At 43.9% G+C, this 26,842-nt stretch overlaps 1 protein-coding gene across 6 annotated transcripts in view; it reads left to right on the forward strand.

Moving 5' to 3' along the window:
* The window catches only part of ARHGAP6 (Rho GTPase activating protein 6), a 452,363-nt gene that overhangs the window by 377,212 nt on the left and 48,309 nt on the right, over positions 1-26,842 (forward strand). For all 6 annotated transcript variants that reach the window (XM_081792904.1, XM_081792906.1, XM_081792907.1 and 3 more), the window contains 3 exons: positions 1,817-1,976; positions 19,463-19,534; positions 26,401-26,657. In XM_081792904.1, the coding sequence (XP_081649030.1) occupies positions 1,817-1,976; positions 19,463-19,534; positions 26,401-26,657 (489 nt within the window). The remainder of the gene's footprint in view (positions 1-1,816; positions 1,977-19,462; positions 19,535-26,400; positions 26,658-26,842) is intronic.

A 26,842-nucleotide genomic window follows, 5' to 3' on the forward strand; every position in this document is an offset into this window, starting at 1 on the left:
AACTTGTGCTTAGGCCAATTATACCAAAAACGGAAAAGGAAGGAAAAAATGCAAAATATACTGGGCCTGGAAGAATTTTTTTCAGTTCATCAAACGATGGCAATCTACCCACTTTGCCTGGATTTGCTCACTCCCTCCCCTGCCCAGACTATCCCCCCATCATGCCCCCTGAACCCCTCCTGGGCTCCTGTTTTTACCATTATGCACCGGATGCAAATTCATATGTGTACCCTATACTTGCCTTGTTTGTTGTCTGCCCCGACCAGAGTATAATATCTCCATCTGTTAAATGAATGAATAAATACATGAAGCCCCACATACAAAGGAAAAAATATCAACAAATTAACATAGTGCCATTCACTCTTGGAGTGAACATTCTAGGCAGGAATTTGCTACCACGAGGGCACAGAGGTGTTTTGGTAGCTGCTGGGGACGATCGTTCTTGTCTCTCTTCTTTAAGGCGAGTGATAAGGATGTCAAAGTCTTATGAGATTCCTTATATGTTTTGCACATGCACGACTCCTGGGCACTGCCTGTGGGGCCAGCACTGCTCCTTCCTCCTGGAACTTTTTTTGATTGCTAAAGAAATTGTAGATACCTGTTCAAAGCTCTTGTGCTGTGGCTGATGTCTGTGGTTCACGGGAAACCCTCCTCAGTAAGGGGACACTGGGTTTCAGAGGATTGTGGCGTATCATCTCTTAGGCCATCACATTCTCACTGTCCACACCGAGGGCAGGGCTATTCGGTCCACGTGGATGTATGTGCACACAAGAACATACTCAGGAGTGGGGCAATCTTTGCTTTGATTCTTTGCTCTGGAGTATTTTAACATCAGATGTGTCTAGAAATATGTGTAGTTGTGATTGATCATATTTCTGTACCTATTGACCAAAATAACTCAGAGTGCTATAAATAGAAACTTAATGGTTGATTTAGCAGACAGTTTAAGGGCACATGTTTTTAGCTTGAGTTCTGCTTGGTTCCAAACCTTATAAGTTTTATGATTTGAGGAAAATTACTTAACTTCTGTAAGGCTCAATTTCACCTCTATTATATTATATTTACATACGCTGTAAATTACCGTAATATTAATACAATGTATCATACATATAATTATGTACCATAAGTATTTATCATATGAGAATATGTTATATGTTATAAATATACTAGATTGTATTCTCATGTAATGTATTATATTATTAAGTATTATACAGTTTACCTTTGAACATTGTGGGAGTTAGGGCACCAACCCCCAACACAATCAAAAATCTGCATTTAATTTTTGATTCCCCAAAAACTTAACTACCACCAGCCTACTTGAGGGGAAGTCGTAATTCCCAGTAACATAAAGCCTATTAGCACCTATTTTGTATGTTGTACGTATTACAGACTATATTCTTAGAATAAAGTAAGCTAGAGAAAAGAAAATGTGATTAAGGAAATCGTAAGGAAGAGAACATACATTTATAGTACCGTACTGTATTTACCCCCAAATATCCGTGTATAAGCAGACTTGTGCGGTTCAAACCCGGTTTGCTCAATCTAGTGTGCGTGATGGCAACTGGAGGCACTTTTTCCTTTCACTGAGCTACACGACCGAAAAAGTTCCCGTGTGTTCCCATAAAAGAGAGGAAGTAGGACCTTTAAAGTCTCTTTCCCGTGGTTTTCTTTGGCTGCATGTAAATCATTATAAGAGCCGATGGTGGCACCCAGAGATGAAGTTTGCTTGACTTTATTACCGACTAAGAGAAAGGATGAGGTTCGTGAGACATAGATGAACCGTGTTTAACTCCTGATGTTTTCCCCCTTGGTGCAGGGTGATTTCACCTGGAACAGCATGTCGGGCCGCAGTGTGCGGCTGAGATCAGTTCCCATCCAGAGTCTCTCTGAGCTGGAGCGGGCCCGGCTGCAGGAAGTGGCTTTCTATCAGTTGCAGCAGGACTGTGACCTGAGCTGTCCAATCACCATTCCCAAAGGTAAGACCACGCCTGCCATTCCCCCGGGAACCGCTGCGAGTCAAACGTCTGCTTCGCCAAAGCCACGGGCTGGAAACACCTCTCGCACCTAACATTAACACGGGAAGGAAACTGCAGCTTCGTGGTTGTTGGCTGGCATCATTGTCCATCCTGAAGGACATGTTCAAGGGGGACAGTTGACGTGTCAACCAATATGTTTGTTTAAAGGGAAGGTCCGCTTGGGGAAGGTCAGCTTGAGGTAGTGAAGGGGTGAAGGGGAAAGCCACGTGTATCTCAGCAGCCTGCATGGCTTCCGAACAATCCATTAAAAAGAACTTTCAGAAAGGTCAACCTCAAGGGCTCGAACTAAGACCGTGTGGGTAGCAACGTGATATCAAAATAATCAGCTGAAAAGAATGTTTTCACAATCTATTAAACTCGTCATTTGACCTTATGCTAACCCAGAATCAGGGATTCTACTCACGTTAAGTCATTTTTATCATCTTTCACCTGGTGTATCTGAAGTTTTGACAAATACAGGTCCTGATTCTGGTAAAGATGAGAAGTGTGTATCTGAAATCCTTTCATCTGTCAATTCTGTTTCTGAATGTTTCCTATCTTCCATAAGGATACTTCCTAATCTGTAAAAGCGTGTAACAGAAAGGCGATTTGTTGTTCTTTCAGTTTCTAGAGCAACTTAGAAATGTTGTTGGCAAACCCAATTGTAGCAAAGGGAATGATGGCTCAAAAAAGTTCTGTGACACTCAGATTGGATACATATCAGATAAGATATCGTGGAACAAACATTCTTTTGTAGCTTTGTTTTTAACTCCAGTTAATTTGATGTTCCTCTTTGTTCCTGCTTTTTAAAGAGTCCACTAAATAAATAACCTTTACCAAACAGTTTTATAAAAATTGTCTGCTAGAAGCTATCTCTGTTATTTGTTTCTTTTTTTTTTTTAATTTTTTTTCAATGTTTATTTTTGAGAGCAAGAGAGAGAGAGACAGAGACAGAGCATGAGTGGGGAGCGACTGACAGAGAGGGAGACACAGAATCTGCAGCAGGCTCCAGGCTCTGAGCTGTCAGCACAGAGCCCGGCGTAGGACTTGAACTCACAAACCGTGAGATCGTGACATGAGCCCAAGTCAGACGCTTAACAGACAGAGCCACCCAGGCACCCCTCCATTACTTGTTTCTGAGACTATGTAGTTCCCAGCCTCTTCAGGGAAATATTTGCTCTATTGAGATGTTCAAAGATGTTTGAGCTATAGGACTTATTTTTTTTTTATTTTCTATCAAAGTAGGAACTAATGATTTACAAATAATTTACTTATGGAGGAGAGAAGGAATCGTGTGTCTGGGAGGAGAGAAACAGACATCACCCAAGAGTTCTGAAGCATTTGTTTGGGGCACATGATTGTAGACATCGAATGTTTACCCAGATCCTTCAGATACAGGGCCAATGCTGAGAGCTGTGATGGCAGCTGAGGGTGGCAACTTGGGTCCATGCAAACCCCCAAGTGGAGGTTTTAAACAGGGTCAATTCACAGTGTGAATAATTTATTCAAGAAAATAAATACGGTGGCCATGGCCTAGACCCTAAATAAATGACAGCAAACTAATGAGATAGTGGGTATAATGGAATGGAAATATACTCAAGCTCATACTTCTGTTCTCTGTCACTTTGGAATGATGGTAGGGATTTGTTTGTGGGTATCTGTTTGGGGACCCCTCTTCCTCTGTGAAACTAGTGTTTCCAGGGCTCAGGTGAATGATAATCTGACATATTCATCGGCTGCTGGGACTCACCGTAGAAGGGGAAGACTTGAGGAGTGGGGGTTGGGAAGTTACTGAGGTGGCTTCCTAGAGTGGACCGTAGGAGTGGGATCAGAGCACCAGCAGAGTCTGACGTCCTCTCGAGCTGTAATGCTAAGGGGACATCAGTTATATGAACGCAGATGCAGCCAGATTAGAAGCCAGTGGGCAAACATGTGGATTCAGCAGAGACTGCCTCTCCATCGTCAGCGAAATAGGAAGCAATTTCATCTGCTGGGAGCCAGGATGGGAAGGAGGTCCAGGAGGTTTGAGGAAAGAGGCAAAGAGGGGAAGAGAGGGAAGCTGGTGGACCAGCGGTGTTGCAAGATGACAGGGCAGCCCAAACGGTCCATCTGAGGCTAGTAGCTGGGAGCTTGACTTGCACCACAAACATGCCAGCAGCCAAACATGGCCAAAGCAAACCATGCCATTTTGTACTTTAAATTTCCTAGCCCTTAGTCCACTCTCCTCTCACTAGAGTTAGGATCTTCTAGTTGAGTTCAGGGATGGTAGGGATATGGCCATTGAGAGTACATCTGTGGTAGGCAGAATACTGCACTCCCAAAGAGGGCTGCGTCCTAGTCCCCGGAGCCTGCCAGCGTTCCTTACAGGCCCCAACATCTTTGCAGATGTGAGCAATCAAGGTCCTGCACATAGTGAGATTATCCTGGATTAGCTGGGAGGGCCCAAGCTAATCACATGGCTGCTTAAAGGCAGAGACACTTTCCCAGCTACCGCTGAGTCAGAGAGAGAGAGGACTATGGAGGAAGAGTCGAGAGATGCAACCTTGCTGGCTTTGAAGGTGAAGGAAGGGCCACCAGCCAAGGGACGAAGGCAGCCTCTGAGAGCTGGAAAAGGCAAGGACACAGATTCTCCCTAGAACCCTAGAAAGGAATACGACCCGGCTGATGCCTTGATTTAAGCCCAGTGAGACCCATTTCAGACTTCTGACCTCTAGAAATGTCAGGTAATAAACTTGAGTTGTTTAAGCAATTAAGTTTATGGTCGTTTGTTACAGAACTGATAGGAAACCAATTAGTACAGTATCCACGGGAATGATTGTAATCCCAGACGTTGGAATCTCAGTTGGGAAAGAAGGGAAGTTAGGAATAAATATAAAAGTCTATATTTTTTTCTTGAATAAGAAGAATCAGTAATACATAGATGTCAATTATGTTGTTAATGATCTGTGAGCTGAATGTGATTCCAGAAAACACACCAACAGAATTTGTTTTTGCGATACCCCTAAGTTGATCTAAACTTCGTCTAGACAAATAACTACGTGAGAGTAGGCAGGGGAAATCTGACAAAGAGGTCAAGTGGAGAGAACCCCTCTCCATTTATTAAAATGCCAGGCAACTACAGCAATTAAAAGAGGATTATACTGTTTCGCAACAGGCAGATCAATAGAAGACAATAGAGTTTAGAAATGAACAAAAATAAATATGGCAACTTATGACATGATAAATGTTGCTTGTTTTTTGTTCAGGGGGAAAATGATGGATTAAGTATTTGTGACAGTGAGACGACCACTGAGGAGAAAAGGCTGGATTCTGACCTTACCCCTTATATCAAAATAAACTGATGTGGAAGAAATATTTGAGGATTTTTTTTAATGAAACTATAAGTGAACCAAAATAAAACATGGCTGCCTATTTAGATATTTTTACATTGGGGAAGGCATTACCCAGAAAACATAAAGATAATGACGCATTTCACTACATTGAAGGGCAAAAAATAGAATCATCTGTGTGGAAAAAAAATAATTCAATAGAAATTTACAGCACATTTGACCAGCTAAAGGCTCACTTCTGTACCATATGAAGCTTTATTACAAACTAATGTGAGAAGGAAAAATAATTGATATATACACAAATTACAGGAAGCACCCACGTGTGTATTAAAGAAATGCAAGCTAAACACAAAGGGGTTTTTTCTTCCTCCTAGATCGGAAGGGCTCCAAAAGTTGGGTAATATCCTTTATGGGAAGGCAGACACTTTTCATACCATTGGTAGGAATTTCATTGTTGCAGCAACTTACAACGTGGTTGGGCAACATCTAACTCTCAAATGGCCCAGCAACCCTCCTTCTAAGACTGTATCTCACAGATACTCTTGTGAGGGCACCTGGGTGGCTCAGTCGTTTGAGTGTCTGACTTCGGCTCAGGTCGTGATCTCGCAGTCCGTGAGTTCAAGCCCCGCGTCGGGCTCTGTGCTGACGGCTCGGAGCCTGGAGCCCGCTGCGGATTCTGTGTCTCCCTCTCTCTACCCCTTCCCCACTCATGCTCTGTCTCTCTCTCTCTGCTTCTCCAAGATGAATAAACGTTAAAAAAAATTTTTTTTAAGAAGATACACTCTTGTGTTAACTGAGGTAGGCTCACCGCTCAGTGCCTTAACAGGACAACGGTTTCTTCCTCACCCAGACATTTCTCCCGTGGAAGATGGCCATGGGGGCCAAGAGAGTGGACTCTGCTCCATGCATTTGTTCAGGGACCTGAGCTTCTCACACCTTGTGGCTCCTTCCTCCTCTGTATCCATTTAGCCAGGAGACACACAAACTAAAAACTGGTAATATTTACATAAACCTTATAAAATGACTGAGAAGCTTAATTTGTGGTCTCTTCTAAACTTAAGCCATCTCGCAGAGGGACTTTGGAAGATGCTCTACAGAAGCTAGAGAAATCTTTGGGAGGCCTTTCAGCGGGAGGGATCATATCTATGAGTTTCCCCTGTGAGCCTGAGCTCGCCCCGTGGAGACAACCATGGAATGTTTCCTCCTGGTGGAAGGCTGCTCTTGGCATGGGCTTCAGAACGAGTCTTTCTAGCGTGTAACTGTCCCAGTCCTTAACAGCAGAACCAGGAGACGAATGCAGAGAAGCACGGTCAAGAAATTAAACAGTACCGTATGACCTGCATGAACTTCTCATTTATTCAAAACACGCCAACAAAGTACTATTTATGCATCAGATAGTATGTTAGGCTCAATTCATACGATTTTGATAACGTTTAATACAAATGGTCTAAGCGGGGGTTAGCAACTGGCCTGCTGGTCAAACCCAGCTCACCATCTGTTTTGGTAAATCAAATCTTACTGGAACCCAGCCATGCTTATTCATTTACATGCCGTCTACAGATCGGTCATGTAACGAAGGCAGAATTGAGGAGCTGTGACAGCCCATATGTCTCGCAGGCTCAAGTGTTTACTATCTGGCCCTTTACAGGAAAAATTTGCTGTCTAAGGTAACACGAAAGGAAATGACTGATTTCTGCCACAGTCAGTAAAGCATGTTAGTGTAGGCGCTATGGCTTAACCTCATTATGTTGTAAGGCAAGTTTCTAAAGCTGAATGGTTCCACGAGACAGAAGTGCACATTCCTGTTTTCTCTAGTCCTCTTGTTTCCCCCCCCTCCCTTCAGTTAATTTCTGATATCACAGCTGAGAAAGGCTTCGTTTACGTATTTTGAAAACAGTGTCATGGACTGAGGAATAGTTGACGGTCTAAGAAAATGTGCCCAATGGTCTAGGAAAAGAGTATGCCTCAAAATCGCTCAATTATATGGCTTCCTTATGAAGTGGTCCCTCACCGTGGTCTCTCAGGCGGTGTAAAACCCAAGTAAACAACTCCGTGAAATCGAGAAAGTGATATTTTGGGGTAGGGTCACCCTGAAGCTGTCTTTGGGATTTAAATGCGACTGGTGATGTAAGTGGTGATTCAAACAAACGAGGGCGACCTGACGGGCCAGGAACATGAGCTTGGGTGTTTATGTAACAGCCCTAGACAGAAAATCTATCTATCCTCTTTCTGTATTATTCTTGCTGGCGTGGCCCAGGTGAAGAGGTGATGTGCTAGAACTCTTTGTCAAAGCCTTCTGTGTAAGTAAAATTGAAATTGAAGCCCGGGGTAAAATCTGCAAACCCCACCTTAGGTAGATAGAAGTGCTGAGAGGAAGCAAACGTCACCCAATAGGGTGATCAAAGAATAACGTGGGACCGCCGGGCTCAGAGGCCCTCCACACGTATCTCTGTGGTACGAGCAGCAGAGCCCGTGCTATCTTTCCTGTGCCCACACTCACCTTTTCTGGGACCTCCCAGGGGACTGGGATTGCCCCAGGACAAGGCCAAGTCTCACTTCTCTTTGAATCTGGAGCACCGGCTACACTGCCCGGGTGTCCGCCCCATTCCACTGCCCTTCAGCAAATCCTTGGAAGTCGATGAATGCATGCACGCACGCATGCACATGTCCTTTCAAATTAAACTCCTTCCTTTCCTCTTCCCTGTCTCTCTAAAGAGCATCATCCACGCCTTTCTCTCCTTTCCCCCAGGATCCCCAGGAATGATTTTGACCTGTCAGTGTTTCCCTACCGCGTCGCCCCATGCCCAGTCCCCAACTCTGACTGATGGTCTCGTAGGGTTGATGTGAGATTTAAGCGAAGTAAGCAACGTGAGCTGAAAACATCTCCTGAAGTTGTATATACTCTCAACAAACCTTACGTGTCACCATTGCCATCGGCGCCATATCACTTTGTCTCACATCTGTCTCACCTTAACTGTAGCCAGAGGCCCCCACCTGCTTTCCTCAATCCAGGGCTTCTCTCCTACTCTGCCCACCGCACCTAAATCCATTAGAGTAATCTTCAACCACCGAATCTCCTCTTTTAACAAAACCCCCCAGGCCCCTGTTGCCAACTGCGGTCACTATCAAAGCCATTTATCGCACTATTGCATACAAAAGAAGAAATCCATTTTGTTTGCAGCCTGTTCCGAGAATGCACTACAGATTTAAGTTTGTCCGTCTTAGAGCACTGAATTTCAAACTTCAATTCTACAGCAAGACATACATTTTACATCTCAGTCTGGGAAACACGTGAACCAAATGCTGCTTATCTTCATCAGACATACACTTCGATGTCGTCTATAATGTTCTCTCCTGCCCTCTTCTATTTGATTCTGTATCGTTTTCTATAATGCACTTGTCATGACCCACTACGTTTTCCTGATTCGTTAATAGTTTATGACCCGCAGTTTGAATAACACAGTCTCGGAAGGCAGATGGAATAGAAAAGAGGCAATCAGGAAGAAAAGAACAAAAAGGTCAATGTGGAAAACTGAGTTGTTCTTTGCTGGGGCTCTTAGGGCCTTGGTAAGGTAGATGGGGCATTATTTCCGCAGGGCCACAGAAATGAGCCTAGGTTAGACCCTTGGCCTAAGCATCTAGTGCCTTCTCTGTCTAGAACCCGGCTGTAGAGTGCCATCTGGGAGGCCTTCTGGTACAGCTTCCCTGCGCTCTCGCTCTCTCCCCCGCCCCTCTTTCTCTCTCTCCCTCTCCTTCTCTCTCCCTCTCAATACCAAGCTAGATGTACAACCTGGAGGAAGTAGACATGTGGGGTTTTAGGTTCTTAAGAGGTAGAAGCCTTTAATGGAGGCTATAATATCATGTCAAAAGCAGTCCCCATCCTCAAGGATTTCCTAGTCGGTCAATGGAGAATGCACGAGTACATCAATTCTGTTAAAAGATAGAACAGTGGATGGCATTTATCCAAGTTACCACTGGTGACCCTTACAGATACAAGCTGCCTTGTCTACCCATTCCAGCAAAAGCCAGGAATGACGGAGAGATTTCTCTGCAGGCTCTTCTGTAATTTTCTTCTTGGATGCTCTCCTCTGTACCCCAGGGCTGTTACCATGTCAAGTTCTCAAATGTATGCTGCTGTTCCATTCTGTTCTGGTGCTGAGCGGGCAGCCCGGTAGGATAGTATGTGTTTCTTTAAGCCATATGCTATGTGCCTTTGTATTCACAAATGGCTCCCTTTATGTTCTCAGACAAAAGTTTTCTATCCAACGTCTTGTCCCTGCTGGTCACATTTGTACATATTTATATATCTTTTTTGGAGCAGCAACGATTATTGCACAAGGTGTTGGCATTTTGCACAAAACTTTTGTCACTGCAGTTTCTGGAATATTCTGGCACCTTTCAAAGAGTTCAAGACTATGCTATTCTCTCTGTTGGGAGCATGGCCCAAAAGTAAACTTGATAATTACAAAGAATGTCTCATCCCGGAAATATGAATAGGAGCTCCCATTTTTGCTTTTTTCTTTATTTCCCCATGAGTGAAACAGAGGCAAATAAGTACTCATTGAAATTAAATACCAAGGGGTTTTTGAAACCAACCAGGCTTTCTAGATAATTTGAAATCGAGCCCTCAAGATGATTTAACAATTGAATTACCGGGCATTTATAAAACTGTTACAAATGCAAAGCTCTGAAAAAGCAGCTTAAGCAGTCTTCACTTAAGACAGGAGTGGACAAACTGCAGCCCAAATGCCAAATCCAGCCCACTGCCTATTTTTATGAATAAAGTTTTATTAAAACACAAGCACACTGGTTTGTTGCCATATGGTCCAAGGTTGCTTTTAGCAGAGACCATATGGCCCACAACGCTGAAGATATTCACTATCTCGACCTTTACAGAAAAGGCTTGTTGACCTCTGTTTTAAGACAGTCATATTAATTGCATATAGTAATTTATAGTTATTACCTTTGCCACTGATCAAGTATACTATTCTGTTCGTTTCAATTTCTTCACTATCTTAACCTTATTTTGCAATAAGAGTGTTTTTTTAACAATGTGGCTTTTTGTAACTCTCAGATGTTTTACGTGTTTATATTAATTTAAAGTGTTTATATTATATTGTTATTTTAAATGTAAATGTAGATAACTATATTTAAATGTTTACATTATATTAGATCGATCAGATAGTTTTTCAAAGTGGGTAACCGATTCTCTTGGTGGCGCTGAACAAGAAAGAAAAGTTAGTGTTTTTCTGAGTTGCTTAAATAACTGATGCCATCATGCAGTTTATAGGAATGTAGGTTACACATTAAATGGGCGACTTCAATAATAAGTCAATCTCCAGTATGGGTTGGTTATTAGCTTTGTTACTGCTCTCTGCTTTGCTAACCGAGAACTTAGCAATATTTCTCTTTAAGGACCAGACTTATTTACAGATTGAGGGATCCTTGTAATCTGATCTCCCTCCTCTTAGCCTCTTTATCTTCGATCCCGCCCAACACACACAAATTCAAACCTTTCAAGGATGTCTTTCTTAGGGATACCTGGCATTACAGGACGAGGATAGTGCAAATAGAAGTTGAAAAACACATCCCACAGCAGAGTTTTGGATTGTCCACTGCTAAGATGCTTTGGCTGTAAATTATGGACACCAAACCCCAAGTGGCTTAAATAATAAAGAGACTGACTGTATGACTTTATAAGGAGCCCACAGGTAGGCTAGTCCCGGTACTCGTGCATTTCTCCTCGACTGTAAGCAGTAGGTCACTTTCTTCTTTGGCTGGCCTCCCTTGTCACAAAATGACTACAGCAGCCACCAGCGTCACTTCCTCTCTGGCAGCGTGAAGAAGCAGAGACTCCTCATCAGGTATCTTGTCCATAATAGAGAAGTATTTTCCCTGCTGCTTCCCAGTGGACTTTCCTCCGTTCTTCATCCCCAGAACTGCAGCATCTGCCAGTGCCCCAGTCCATACTGGCAGGCAGAAAGAAATCACCAGAATTGGCTTAACCTCAGATTCCTTTCATGACCCTGGGGTGAGTACTCATCCCAGGTTGCAAGGGAGGAAGCCTAGACACATTTATTTGCTTTAGTACCTAGCACGGGGCCTTTGCATAGATCTGTGGCTCAGGAAGTATTTGAGAAATTGAAGGGAATGGATTTAAAATTCAATCATAGTATCTCATCATGTTTCAGATACTGTTTCCATATCGTAAAGAATTGTTTCGTATGGCTCAAAGAATAATCAAAAGCAAGGATGGAAAAGGAAAGGATGAAGAGCCTAATAGTTTTCATCTAATTCCATCATTTATCCAGTTATTGAACCTGTAAGAGCTGTTTTCAGAGAGCTACTGGCAGAGATTTGGAAGAGTTCCCAAGGCTTCAAGTTTATGGTTTAAAGATATTTGATTCCCACCAAAAACCATAAAACACCTAGGAATAAATCTAACCAAAGAGGTAAAGACATTTGATTCCCTTCTTACTTGTTCACTATGGAACAATATCTGCGAAAAGAAAGTAAATAATAACGGACCCTTACACAGGTCAAAAATCATACCGTGCGTCGATACCCTTGTCTGACTCTACCTTTTCAACTCAAACTACAGGCTTTCGCTTTAAATCAACTAATGACGAAACTTCTGTAATTTGGAGTTTAATTTCCTTAACAATCCAGGGTATTTCTTTGGGATAAGCGATTTCTGTCTTTTTGTTGTCCTGCCTGCTTTCTTTCCCTTATGCTCCAAGGAAAGAAATATGGCTCAAGGAAAAGACTTGCCAAAAGCCATTTTTCTTGCTCTGATATTTGGAAACTTCTGTCTCTGTGAATATAATGCCTACCTAGGCTAAGTTAAAAACATTGTTTTTGATTTAAGGAATGTGTGATAAGAAATGCAAGCTCAGATGCCAGGAGAGACAGACTAGCTCCTAGCTTAGGAAAAGTCACTGCCCAGGCTGCCCCTCTGGAACATGAGCTTATAGCTTTTTTTTTTCTTTACTCGTAACATTTGAATATGGAAAAAATGACAGCAAGTGAAAGATCCTTCTGGGACATCATTTGATCATGACCAGTTATTACGTTGCCAAAATAATTGACATAAAATGGAAAAAGTCTCTTAGCATTTACCTGGAAGCATGGTGACCCCCAAGAGCTGCCTCCCTTTACAACAGCGAGAGATTCACAGAATGTTCTCATTTTCTGACCACAGCTTTGATCATTTCACCACCACTTCCACATGTAAACTGTGAGGACTGGTACATTTCACAAGTACTTCGGGGAGCCTTGGCCCCAAGGAGAGGCATCTGTATTGCTTAAGAATGCCATAAATATTTTCTTCCCTGAGAAATAGACACTTTGGAAACAGATCTTAAGAAAATCTAATGCACAAGGTGCCTGAAGGATAAAGAAACAATGTTTAATTCATCGAGGTTTATACCAAGCAAGATGACTCAATCACCCTGTTTCTGCCTGCCTCCTATTTCCATCAAGGTCAATGGAAGAACCTATAGGTTTGATTAAATTACTGAGAGGCTATAGAATGGAAGGTTTCTTGAAAATAGCATGAAAAAATATATATGTAGTGAGATCCAAAGCTGACTGAACAGTGGGACCGGTTTGGGCTTGAGTGCGTTGTTTTCCGCTTTTTCTATGTAGATTGTTTTCTTCCAGATTCTTATTTGTCACTCTCTTAAGCCCTAGTTCCCACCTAAAAAACTGTCACTTCACTCCTGATTTAGCAATTTTCTCATCTTTTCTCACCAACAGAATTTTTGCTTGAGAAAGGGTTGGATTACTAGGAATAAAACATTGGCAGGTGTATGATGAGAAAGGATCTCCTAGACTAAACAGTCACCATGTGATCTATTGGGACGAAACCCCCACCACAATTCAAAGGCCCCTGCGAAGCGTCGCTTCGTCCTTTAAGACTGAACGCAAGCAAACGTTAGCCTTCCGAAGCGCTGGAGACTGCCTTCTCGCTTCGGACCTCTCGCCTGCTAAATGCCCCCACCGCGGCTTTTCTTCATTTTCCTTTCATGAAGTTACCACGTGTCTGTCTTTGGCACTGAACTCTGAGTTTCTCAAAGGCAGAGATGGCGTTCATTCACCTGGGGTCATAGTGCCTAGCTCGGTCTCGCCTACAACGTGTGCTTCGTCAGCGTTGGATGGAGGGGTGGACAGAGCAGGGACGGGTCAGAGTATGGGGGATGAGACCACTTTCTGGGGGGAAGATGCCGTTTAAACAGATAACCGTTAGAGTGTAAATAAAGTCTGAAGCCAAGGAGATTCGTCACGTTCTGTGGTGCAACATCCCTGGACAGAGAGCACTTGTTTGCGAACAGAGGCCAGATTGCTGCTTTGGCTCTTTTCCTAATCCTCTGGGGCTAAGCCTAGTTCAGCTCTCAGACTGGATGGAGCATTGCACTGGTCCCATTGGGTCCCCTATCCTGGACTTGCTGCCACGTTTCCTGCCAAGAGGCAGAGGTAGCCGCTTTCCTGCTTACTACTCCCCCCACCCCCTTTTGTCAGGGCTGCCCTCCCTTCCATTTCTCAGGATGGACTTTGAATGGCAACTCAAAGTAGCAGGGGCTATTTTGAATCCATTCTAATGAGCATCGTTACTGAGCAATGGCAGGGACTGTCTCCAATGCCCAGCTGACTTTTCCCGGGGTGTGATTTTGGGGTTCTGGTGGCCCAGCTCTCATCAGTTCCACTGTGTTTTCCGCATTCACTTACCAAAGTAACTTACACCGCTGACATTAACCATTGGAAAGCACTAGACACAGAGTGTGGGCTCGATGAATGGCCCTCAAGTGCCAGGGGCTGTTAATATTTTTTTAAAAAAATGTTTAATGTTTATTTTTGAGGCAGAGAGAGACAGAGTATGAGCGGGGGGAGGGGCAGAGAGAGAGGGAGACACAGGATCCCAAGCAGGCTCCAGGCTCTGAGCTGTCAGCACAGAGCCCGATGCGGGGCTCAAACCCACGAACTGCGAGATCGTGACCTGAGCTGAAGTCGGACGCTTAGCCGACTGAACCACCCGGGCGCCCCTGGGGCTGTGATAATATTACAACTTCTTTGACAGACTTCCTGTCCCAAACTGGAAGTAAAGTATCTGGTTTAGTCTTCCTCTTGCCTTAGTGTTGGGAGGTCTGTGGCTTGAGAGCCCTCAAAAGGGGAAGGATGAGACCAAAGGATGAATTTGAGTTTTAGTGAAGGATATAGTTTTAGCAAACATTTTTATAAGACATGCACAGATTGTATAGCTCGCCTTCTCCACATTCATACATATAATTTAAAAACCGTATTTTGGTTTATCAGAACAGGCATGGGAACTTAAAAAGCAAACAGATTGATACACTGATCGGTGTTCTTGGATGCAAACGTCAAGCACTAAGTCTGGGTAACTTACGCCGAAGAGGGATTTAGGGAACCTAAGAAATAGGCAGTATCATAAGACAATCTAATCAGCCACCTATGAAAACATCACTGGGGCCATAAAAATAAATCTGGTCAAGTCTCTCATCTGTCCACTCCCTTTCCAGAAAACATGGTACGCCAGAAAGGCAGATATAACTGATGCTTTATACTGACCTAACACACATGTTTTCCTTCAGATCAGGGACATGTGAATAGGAAGATTATCTCAGTAGTTTCAGCCAGGTCAGAAACTCTGGCTCTTGAGTCACCTCTTGCCATAGAGTTGCGCTCCCAAGTCTGTATGTTTCAAAGCGCTTCGGTGAGCCGTGTAAGCCTCTACCTTCTCACATGCTTGACAAATGAGGTTTCAACCTTTTGCCTGAATACGTCCAGGACGTGGGAGAAAGGGCTTTTTAAAAAACAACATGCTTGACAAGGTGTCTGGCTTCGGCTCAGGTCATGATCTCGCGGTTCGTGGGTTCGAGCCCTGCGTCGGGCTCTGTGCCGACAGCTCAGAGCCTGGAGCCTGCTTGGGATTCTGTGCCTCTCTCTCTCTCTCTCTCTCTCTCTCTCTCTCTCTTTGCCCCTCCCCTGCGCATACCCTATCTCTGTCTCTGTCCCTCTCTCTTCTCTCTCTCTCTCTCAAAAATAAGTAAATATTTTTTTTAATTTTTTTAAAAAACGAACATTAAAAAATTTTTAAAGCAACAACTTTGTTTTAGAATAATTTTAGATTTATAGAAAAGTTATAAAGATAACACAGAGTTCCCTTATGCCCCTCAGCCAATCTCCCCTAATGATAACATCTTATGTAACCTTGGCATGCTTATCACAACGAAGAAACCAACAGTGGTCCATTGCTATCAGCCAAACTACAGACTTTGTTCAGATTTCACCAGTTTCCCCACTAATATCCTTTTTCCGACCCAAGATCCCATCTGGGATACCGCGTGCATTTAGCTGGGCATCTTTTTTTTTTTTTCTTTCTTTTCTCCCTTTTTTTAAAAACTAACCAATATTTCCTATCTCACAGGGTTTCTGGAAATATCCCAGTGTGGTTGTTCTGGTTCAGGTTCTGGTTCATGAGGTTTGCCCCCAAGCTCCACTGGGAGTGCAACCATCTGAAGGCTTGACTGGGGCAGGAGGGTCAGGGTCTGGGCCCACTCACGTGGCTGCTGGCTGGAGACACCAGTTCCCTACCACGTGGCCCTCTGCATAGGGTTACTCATCATGTGGCTTCCCCCAGAGTGAGGGATGCAAGACGGAGGGAGCAAACGGGATGGAGGGCCACAGTGAAAGGTGCCTTTTTTTTTGTTTTTTTTTGAGGGAGTTCATTCCACTGCTGAACAGCTCCATTTGCTGAGAAACCTGTCTTTGTACAATTTCTTTCTGAATCCTTGCTCTGGCCAGGGGTGGACTAGCCAGGAGGCCTCCTCATCCATCCACCATCTATTCATACAGCTGTTCACCGTCGAACGTCCTTCTACATCTGATCTAAATGAGGACAAGACACTTCGTACAAAGACATAGAAGGCTGCTTATTCACAGAACCTGCTTTATTCCCCTACATGTAGTCAGGAATCTGGTAGAAACATAGCTATAGGCAGACTCACATTCTTTAGAAACTGAAAGAAATTGTTATTCAGCCTGATACGTAAAAGCTCAACGATTTATAAACATTTTTATATTCTTCTGTGACACACAGACCAGTGCTTCTTAACCAGAGTGATTCTGCCCCGTGGGACATTTGGCGATGTCCAGAGACATTATTGGTCGTCACAACAGGGAATGGGTGGGTGTTCTGGCATCTAGTAAACCGAGGCCAGGGATGCTGCTAGATATCCTACTGTGCACAGGGCAGTTCCTCACAGCCAAGAGCTCTCTGGCCCCAAATGTCACTAGAGCCAAGGCTACACAGGTACCCCCTAGCTAAGCATTTTTTTAATCATAGGTCACTATTCACAAAGATCACATATTTTTTTTTTCCTATAAGGAGGCTTCAAGATATTGTTTGGAATTTTGGAGTTTGAAGTACACGTTATCCTTGTGGGACTCTGTAAACTCTCATGCTGGTGCGAATAGCAATTAGCAGAACGACACGGAAAGCGTTCGATGTTCGGGAGTAAAGCCTAAGATTGCATACGTGCTGACCCGGCAATGCAGCTTGTACATATCTACCCTAGAACAGTGGTGCTTAGATTTCAGTGAGAACCAGAATAACCCCCCTGGAGTGTATGTTAAAGCACACACTGCTGGGTCCCACCCCAGAGTTCCTGAGTCACTAGTTTTGGGGATGGGACCATAAACTTTGCAGCTCTAACAAGTTCCAATTTCCCGGGGCGGTATTGATGCCAGTGGTCCTAGAACCACACTCAAAGGACCACAGAGTGATTCTTGGACATGTACATGGGAAGACATGCACAAAATTTTTCAAAAACACTGTTCTCGACAGTCCCAAGCTAGAAACAACTCAAATCTCCATCAATAGTTCAATGGGGGAAATAACCATGGTATATTCATACCAGAAGACAGTGTACAGGAATCAAAATGAGTGACCTACAGCCACCTGCCTCAACAGGATGAATTTCAGAAATGTCGATGAATGAAATAAATGAGGCAAGAAAGAATACTTAGAGCGTGATTCCATCTGTGTGAAGTCGAAAGCAGGAAAAAGGAACTATATTCTTTATAAATGGATACATAGATAGTAAAACTGTAAAGAAAAGCAGATGATTGATTATTACAAAGATCAGAGCAATGATTACCCTGGGTGAGGGGGAGGTAGGCACACAGGAGACTTGGGTACAGGGAATAGTCTACCTCTGAACTTGACTGTTGGTCGTGTGGGAGTTGGCCTCCTCAATATTATTTAAACTGTGTATTTATATTTATACACATATTTACATATTTTACATCTTCCAATTAAAAAGAAGTTTAAGACATTCCTTCTATCTTAAAAGAAAATGTTCCCTATCCTATATGGATTGTGGTTCTTTGACAACTTGCTTGAATTTTGGCATCTGCCCGCTGGTTATAAAAACCAAGTCTCTTAAGCTTTACTGTTTGGTTTAGTTATTCTTCTGGGTCAACTAATAAAAAATGAAGGAATGATAGAATTTTTTAAGGACATATACTCTTGTTACAGTCAAATACATGTGGTGATGTGAACTAGTGAATAAAGTGTTACAAAGTAAAAGCCTGTTTGGAGAATGGATTTGAATCTTGGGTTGTTAGTATGTTTATTGTGGTACATGTATAATAAGTTATGGGAGGCCGTATCGTTAATCATCTTTTAGACACTGGAGATAAGAACATACCTGTAATGAAAGAGACTGATGGCTCTCTACCATATTACAACTGACTTACTTAAATTTCCTCTATACAAATCTCACGACCGCAAAGGTAAAGACTCTTAGGAACTATTTCTATCTTGTGGGCGGAGACTCATTTTTGAAATATTTCTTTGCTTTTAAAGAGGACGGATCGGATGTGTCTGTCGACTACTGTGTGATGTCTTTTGCCTCCAAAAATTCAGAGAGAAGGAGTTGGGAACGTCTGTAGCCCCGAGAGGATCCCAGGAACGCTCATTTCTGTTTAAGAATGTGCATGCTGTCTTTTCCTGATATCAGAGTCTTGCTTTTAAATTTTATTGGAGAGTGTCTGAGTCTCTCTCTGCACCACACTTTTTAGCGTGTCCTGTAAGAAAACAATTCGTAATCCCCCTTTTAAACATAAGTTTCTTCACGGCACGGGCTACACTTCCCTTATTTGATGGCAGTGCGGATTTCCAATTTGCACCTCCCGCGTGTTAAATTGATGGTTGTGTAATCCCGAAATGCACTCTTGCCATGACATCCCAGGAATCCGACTGCAGCTGCCTACTGATATGAGTGGTATCTTTATTATTTGGTGAGCGAGCCAGATGTGCAAGTACATTTGTTGTGAGGACAAGACGCTAAAAGGATATTATGCCTTACTTATTATAGTGAAAAATTAGAAATGACCCAAATGTCCCTGGGTGGGGGAATGGTTAATTAAATTGTGGCACAGCTACACTATGGAATACGATGCAAGCACCAAAAAGAAAGTAGAGCTGAATTTATGCACATGTGTCGGGGTCCCCCTGAAGCCCTTTAGATGCGTCGTTTCATTTAGTTCACACGGCAACCCCATGAAATGCCCATTTTACAGAGGAGGACAGTGAGACTTGCCCACAGTCACACAGCTAGTAGATGGTGCAGCAATAGCTTGTCTGAGTTCTCTGGACCTCTAGATTCATTTCCTTATCCAGTTACACTCTACCAGCTTATAAATGTCAGAATAATATGTACTGTTGACTTTCCTCTCCTGGACATTTGATTCCAGATGACATAGGTTTGCGTAAACGTGAAAATAGGAAGAGACTCCTGTAATAGTAATAGCAAACATATCTAAGTGTCACCACTAAGTTAATTCTGAAGGAGGTAAGTTTCCTGTACTTTCCATGATTGAAACAAAATTTAGGAGCGTACATCAAGATTCTGGCTGTGCGTACTGCCCGCGTCAGGGATTTTCATGTATTTTCAGAGCCATTACTCTGTTTAAAATGCCAAATTATAAGTGAAGTAAGCAAGAAGTCATGCTTTTGCTCAAATGTAGTCACTGATAGTGTAAGATGTCACACGTATAGCTTGTGTTTACAATTTGTCATTCTTTTAATATTTGCAGATGGGCAGAAGAGAAAGAAATCTTTGAGAAAGAAACTGGATTCACTAGGAAAGGAGAAAAACAAAGACCGAGGTAAAGGACAGAAGGAACCACAGCGGATGCATCCTCCGTGGAGCATAATGGTTGAATTTGGTGGGGTTTTTGAATTGCATAGATTTATGCCGTTCAACTCTATTATGTAAACTGGCTTTCTACAACAGAATGTCATTAAAGCCTGTTTTGGTCTACTCTTTTGTGTTTGAGTGGCCCTGTACTGAGCTGATGAATTCAACTGGTTTGAGCAAAGTGTGACCTTGGCCAAGTTTATGGTTCCAATTATGATGCTGGCCAATCAGCAACGCATAAGAAGAACCTGGGTTGAGTAGCCTTGGACAGCATCTCTAACGCTAACCAGCTGTCTGGCAAGGCCAGATAGTTAGGCAGGGCTAGTTGAATGAGAAAAAGTTTGGATGTGCCTACCATGACTACTGGAAAGAAACAGTCTCATCCTCATGAGCTACTGGAGATGGGCCATTCTCCGCATTTCTGTGTTAGATCACAGCAGGCTTATGTTTTGCCCTATATGTTTTGGGGTTGTCGACTGTCTTCATACTGTTCTGTGTCCCTTCTGTGTCTATTTAGGGAGCTGACACATTAGCCACTCTTTGAGAGGTATTTGTGGTCATTTTTAACTAATACTCGCTGAGCCTGCATAATGGGCACCTGGGCCCCATTAGCACAGTACAACTTTCTGTGGCTTGTTTGTATGGGCCCATATGAAATGACCGCGGAACAGCGCCGTCGTATGAATGTATTTCCATTTTACGTGACACAATGAATGAGTGTTGAGCGAGGAGACCCGTATGTCTCACCTCGGAGTTCTTTTCTATAATGATTGAATTTCTGCTTGAAAAGAAATGGAAGGCAGTAAAACTGAAGGTATAAAAATGAACGCATTGCGGTCGGCACGGGACGAGACCTAGTCCACGCCATCGATCCCAGACTCTACACCCACGTCTTGAACTGTGCCTAAAGTGTCACGACATTTGGTTCTTTGGACTCAAAGGAGATCTGAAAAGTCCTAAAGAATGGAGAATCGATGTTTTACTTCCCTCAGAGCGGGATTTCTCAACCTGGGTCTACTGACGTTTTAGGCTGGATAATTCTTTGTTATGGAGGCTGTCCTGTTCATTGCGTGAGACGCTCAGCGGCATCTCTGGCCCCTACCACTAGATGCCAGTAGCACCGCCCCCCACCAGGATGTCTCCAGACATTTCAAATGTTTACCTCACGCTGGAGAAAAGGAGATGAAAATATGAGTGATTCCCTACCTCTGGCTGCACAGGAGAATAAAACCGTGTGCAGCCTTTAAAATTCCCAGTGCGCAGAACCCCACCCCAGAAAGTATAATTCCACCGGTCTCTAAGGGCACTGGACAGGAGAGATTCTATAAACTATGAATGTGCGGCTTCTGACATGCGAATTCCGGTCCATATTGACTAGCGACTCACCAGGGCATATCGTGTCACAGCAGAATCTGTTGCTGGTATGATCAGGGCAAAGGGCCTTAATTCTTGTCCAGCTACCTATCGCAGTCTGATAAGTTGTGTTCTTTTTAATCCGTTCATATGTTCTTACCCTTATTTTTCGATGGCTATTAGTAACCAGGATAGCTTTTTTAAACTAGAGGTTTTGCTCCTTCTGTTCCTGCCACTGACGACCTTTGCCTCACTAGATTAGAGTAATTCTCAGTGTTTATAAAGTGAATTAATGGGACCACACAGACTTGCATTAGGAATGTGTATCTTTAAAGTTGGTTTATTCTAGGGTGATGATATGAATACTAGGATTTGAATACTCAGAATGCAGACTTTCAAGTGATTCTTCACAAGTGCCCATTCAGGCTAGACTGAGCAGAATGAGCATTTTCTGCGGGAGACGACTGAGTTCCCTCAACAGAGGGAGATGTGTGTGTGCTTCCTTATATTACAGAACAACAGGAAGCAAGGATGTGAATGAGCAGAAAAGGAAGGGCCAGGGGAAGTAATTGACCAATATGTACTGAGCCATTATACATTTTGCAGACCAAATCGTACTTAGGAATTACACAGGCCCGGTGAAAATTTGGCGGAGTTCTAGAAGGCTGCCCAGGGAGCTGGCTGGGAAAAGGAAGGCAAGTCCTGGTGCTCCAAAGACACATCAGGGCGCCTAGGTGGCTCAGTCGGTGAAGCGTCAGACTCTTGGTTTCAGCTCAGGTCATGATCTCACGGTTTCGTGGGTTCGAGCCCCACGTCGGGCTCTGCGCTGGCAGCTAGCCTGCTTGGGATTCTCTCTCTCCCTCTCTCTCTCTCTCTGCCCTTCCCCCGCTTGTGCTGTCTCTGTCTCTCTCAAAATAAATGAGTAAACTTTAAAAAATATTAAAAAAAAAAAAGAAAAGACACATCACCCATCCAACTAAAGGGAGAAATATTAGGCTTCATGGCAAAAGAGGGTTTTTTTTTTCTCTTTTAAAGTAGCTCTTAATTAAATGGCATGTTTTCTGAACAACCTGGGGACCAGAGCGTGAGGGGGTAGCATGTAGGTCTTACATGGTTGTAATGGTTCACATGATTTTCTTCCACTTGAATATTAACACTGGGGTTCCTAACAGCTGCACATGTGGAAAATGATAATCATTTGAATCCAAGAGTAAAAGAAGGAAAACAGGAAACTCTAAGTGACCTCTTGGGTTAGGTCATCTAAAAATAAATAGGGGCAGCTTTTTAGAATCGAATTGCTCTCCCAATAAAGAGTGATTCATTAAGTGTTGGATATGCTGCTAGATTAATTGATTCAATCAGAATGAATTACGTCCTGCATTTTATTTAATTGCCTGGACATGAAACACAGCAGATCGTGTGACACTGCTGTGTCCCTCCTGCCCATATGACTTTTGAATTCCATATGGAAACTAATTCAAGATTGATGCTGGGTCGGAAAACATATTTTCATACAGAATGCTTCCCAGTCCTTAATTTCTCTTAGTTAAATTACTTGGCAACCCAAAAGCATTTTTTAAACTTTCAGAACCTCAGAAAGTTTCTTTCTTGTGTCAAGAAAGAAATCATTTGGGGGAAAAGGATTTTAAAATAGCTACTTTGTTCCAGTTAATGTGGTTCCTAATCAGAGCACAGGGGGAGTAGGTTTTTTTGTGGCCTAAGTCTGCGAGGCAGGTCCCCTCTCCACAGGATATTTTCAGATTATGCCGTATATTTATGGATATAAAATCTGGCGATAATTTAGGCGTGGCACCTTTCTTTGTGCCGAACTGGTATCACGCCAAGTAGAAAAATCGAGTATCAGTTATCACCATGTGGAACTTCGCGAAGAGAACGCACGAAACGCTGTCTTTGAGTGCTGTTGCCAGAACTCAGAGAACCAGAGGTGGGGGCGAGGGCAGTGGTGGTGGTCGCAGGGCAGAGTAAGAAGGGGCCACCTTGCACGGGACCATGTGGGCCCCAGCACAATGTTTGGTCTGCATGCCGAGAACATTGAGACGCCATCAAAGCGTACGAAGGAGAAGGGACATCTTAATGGTGTGCTTTAACAGATTGCCACACTGCAGTGTAACACGTGAACTTGGGATGGGAGTAGGACACGAGTGGAGGGAGGAAGCCTGAATCTAGAGGCGGAATCACTTCTGGTGAGGACACGGTCCGGAGTGGGACTGAGCGAGTGGTTGGAAAAGGTGGCAGGAAGGAAAAAGGAAGAGGAGAGGAGAAGGTCAGGAGATGTGAGGACGGGGAATTAGATGGGCCCTTTAGGTAGACATCCAAGCCACCAACAGTGAGGGTAGATCAGGGGTCTGACCACGAGTCAAAGTCAGTGACAATAGAAGAGAGCCATGAGCGGGAGGCAAGCGGAACCTCGCACAGGCAGGTTTCTGCCACATGGCGGGAAGGCACAGATACGGAAGTGGCAGTAGGGAGCCAAGGTTCACCCGGCGGGAAAGTTCACAGTTGCTACTAACGAACCCAGCAGGGAAGGCAGTGTTCCTAGCAAACACATACTGTAGATTAGAACATGACACACACTGTCCCTGGCCCCAGAACAGTGAGTCTTGGGAAATGTCCATCTGGTTTTAAAAACCTATTATCAGCTGTATTAGCCACTATCAACACTGAGTCTCTAGGGTTTTCCCCCCTAAGAGAAGCGTTTTGAATCCACAGACGAGCATGTGCACCCAACATTTTATTTACACCCGACGAAGGTTTTGCTCAATAGATTTGTGATGAGTCCTCAATTTGACAATAGCCACATTTGGAGAAGCAGAAATATTCAGAAATCCTGCTTAGAATTTTCCAGGGACTGTAGACACTGTGACACAAGTTTAGAGCATGGAGAGGCCTCCTTTCTGAAGCCTGTAAGGGTTCTCAAGAGACAACGACAAGAAACCAGAGACTACATTAAAACCCTGTCACTGAGAGGATAAATAAACTCAGCCAGGAAAGAAAGCCTGTTAGGGAAAAATAAAACTCTGTTAGAGGATCAGCTCTTGAGTAAGAATAAAAGAGAAATAAAAATGGAGAGGCTTGTATTCCATCTATTTAATTGGTATTCAATTATTCCAATTTGCAAGCAGGGTGACAGAGGTTTGGACATTAAAAACGATGGATACCAAAGGAAACCATTTTTCTAGGGATATCAGCAACTCTAAACGAGTCTGGTTGGTTTTCCTTATGTGGAAAAACTGGCTAAGAGAGGAGTCCGTAGCCCCATCTTTGAGATAGAACAACCTGGGGAGGGGCAGAGAGAGGAGACAGAGGATCCGAAGCAGGCTCCGTGCCGACAGCAGAGAGCCCCATGCGGAGCTCGAACTCACAAGCTGTGAGATCCTAACCTGAGCCTAAGTCGGCCACTTAATCAACTGAGACACCCGGGCGCCCCTCCCCGGTTTTTTTGAAGTAAGACGATTTGATTATTCCCATACACAAGACAGCGCTGATTTACGCGATAAATCCTGGCGTGCACAGCCAGTGGTCTGGTATTGTCCCCTTTGCTTTCTAATTTTGCTAGGTGGTGGAGGTGGCCTTTTATCAATAGTGAGCATTGCGTCTTGCTGCACTTGTCTACATCAGTCACTCAAAAACATGCCTAATTTTTTGTGTGTTATCATATGCCACCTAGTTTGTTGAGAATGATGGAGAATGGTAAACATCCTCTGAAAATCCCCAAATGGTGACGTTTTGATTTTTCGCTTTAAAACAGATTCATGTTTTGATGGAACCAAGGGTGCAGGCTTCTCAAGTACCATTTCTGCTTTTTTTAGATAATTTTTTTGTCTATTTCGAAAAGGAGGGAGAGAGAGAGGGCAAGCAAGGGAGAGGCAGAGAGAGAGGGAGAGAGAAAATCCCAAGCAGGCTCCGAGCTTTCAGTGTGGATCTCGATGTGGGGCTTGAACTCACAAACTGTGAGATCATGACCTGAGCCGAAGTCAAGAGTCCCACGTTCAGCCCACCGAGCCACCTAGGCACCCCCCATTTCTGCTTTTGATGTAGACTTGGTCGTTAGCCCAGTGATGTTAAAAATCACTGGCCATAGATCAAGGAAGAAAACCTTCCAAAGCCTCTTTCCACCTGATTTAATGTTAGCTTTTCCTTTCAAAGAACAAACAAGTCTTACAACTGTTTTGATCATTCTGGTTTTATTTGTAGGGGTTATAAGAACAAGGGAGAGCCTAGACTCCAATATTCTGCTGCTAGGAGATGTAATTTTGACTCTAAAAGAAATAATGCATTTAACTTAATTATTAATGCTTTTCAGCATTAATCTAAAATATTGCCAGTAAAATGCCCGGCCCTAAGGATTAGTGTGCTTACAACAGTCACGTATACATATGGATTTACTACCGTGATCCAGAGAGCAACCGTGTGTACATCTCCAAATAAAGCCGTAGATCTCTGCATTATGCTCCTTCCCCCCAAATTGTCCTTACGAGAGGATTTAACACGTTGTATCCTGGGCCCTTCACTGGTCAGTTAGCGATGAGAGCCCACTTGTGCGTGTGGCCAGCAGAATGGCTGGAGCATAGATCATAAGAGTGACAGCCCCAGCCAGCAACTGGAGGCAGAATGTGGGGACAAGGAACACAAAGGGAAGAGAGAAGACTTGCTCCCGAGCTGTTCCGCCCCCTCTCGGGTTCTCATTTCGCATATTGGCTCGTTTACGGGGAACCTCAAAGTGGATCCACTTAACTGAACTTCAGTCTTTGCTTCCGTGCATCTCTGCACGTGGCAGACACACCTCTGTAGCTATTTACATATCTGACCCCCTCCCCGACTCTGAATCCTTCAAGAGCAAGGACCAGACCTTTTGTTAGCCTTACACTCCCTGCTGAATAAATGGAGACATGCAGCCTTTTCATGCCTTGTATGTTCCGGGGGCTCTGGAGACCCATAAATCGAAGATGGGGAGTGTAAGGCTAACAAAAGGTCTGGCCCTTTAAATTTTTTTTAATGTTTATTCATTTTTGGCACGAGCGGGGAAGGGGCAGAGAGAGAGGGAGACACAGAATCCGAAGCAGGCCCCAGGCTCCGAGCTGTCAGCACGGAGCCTGACGGGAGGCTCGAACCCACAAACCATGAGATCGTGACCTGAGCTGAAGTCGGACACTTAACCGACTGAGCCACCCAGGTGCCCCAAAGTTTTTGCCTTTAAAACATACTTGAGATATGTCGGCGGTGGGGCGGGGCGGGGGGTGGGGAGACCAGAGGCCTAGATTTCTAAAACCATACTGGCCTGCTTGATAGAAATAGAAATGTTGGCCACTCTGATAAATACAAAAGCCACCTCTGTATTTTGATTGATGAATCAGTTCTTCGAGAAACAGGCATTTGAATATGTCGGCTCTTAGGTCTAAAACACGAGTGAGGGCCTTCCCTGGTCATGGCTGAAAGTGAATGTTTGTTTTTTGGTTCCAGAATTCATCCCACAGGCATTTGGAATGCCCTTATCCCAAGTCATTGCAAATGACCGGGCCTATAAACTCAAGCAGGACTCACAGAGGGACGAACAAAAGGACGCGTCCGATTTCGTGGCTTCCCTCCTCCCATTTGGAAATAAAAGACAAAACAAAGAACTCTCAAGCAGTAACTCATCTCTCAGCTCCACCTCGGAAACACCAAATGAGTCAACGTCCCCGAACACCCCAGAACCGGCTCCTCGGGCCAGGAGGAGGGTGAGTTGGCCGGTGCTTTCTCTATGACACCGCTGCTGAAACAACCAGAGCGTTATTCGTGGAGTCTTTGCTCATGTGAAAACTGGAAATGTAGTCCAGGTATCTGTCAACGGCCCCACTCGGGGACAATTTGCACTGGCCGTAGGGCACCGGGCGCACCCTCGGAGCCTTTTCCTGACCCCTCT

This window comes from Panthera onca, chromosome X (assembly GCF_046562875.1).
Source record: "Panthera onca isolate mPanOnc1 chromosome X, mPanOnc1 haplotype 2, whole genome shotgun sequence".
NCBI classification, from domain to species: Eukaryota; Metazoa; Chordata; class Mammalia; order Carnivora; family Felidae; genus Panthera; species Panthera onca.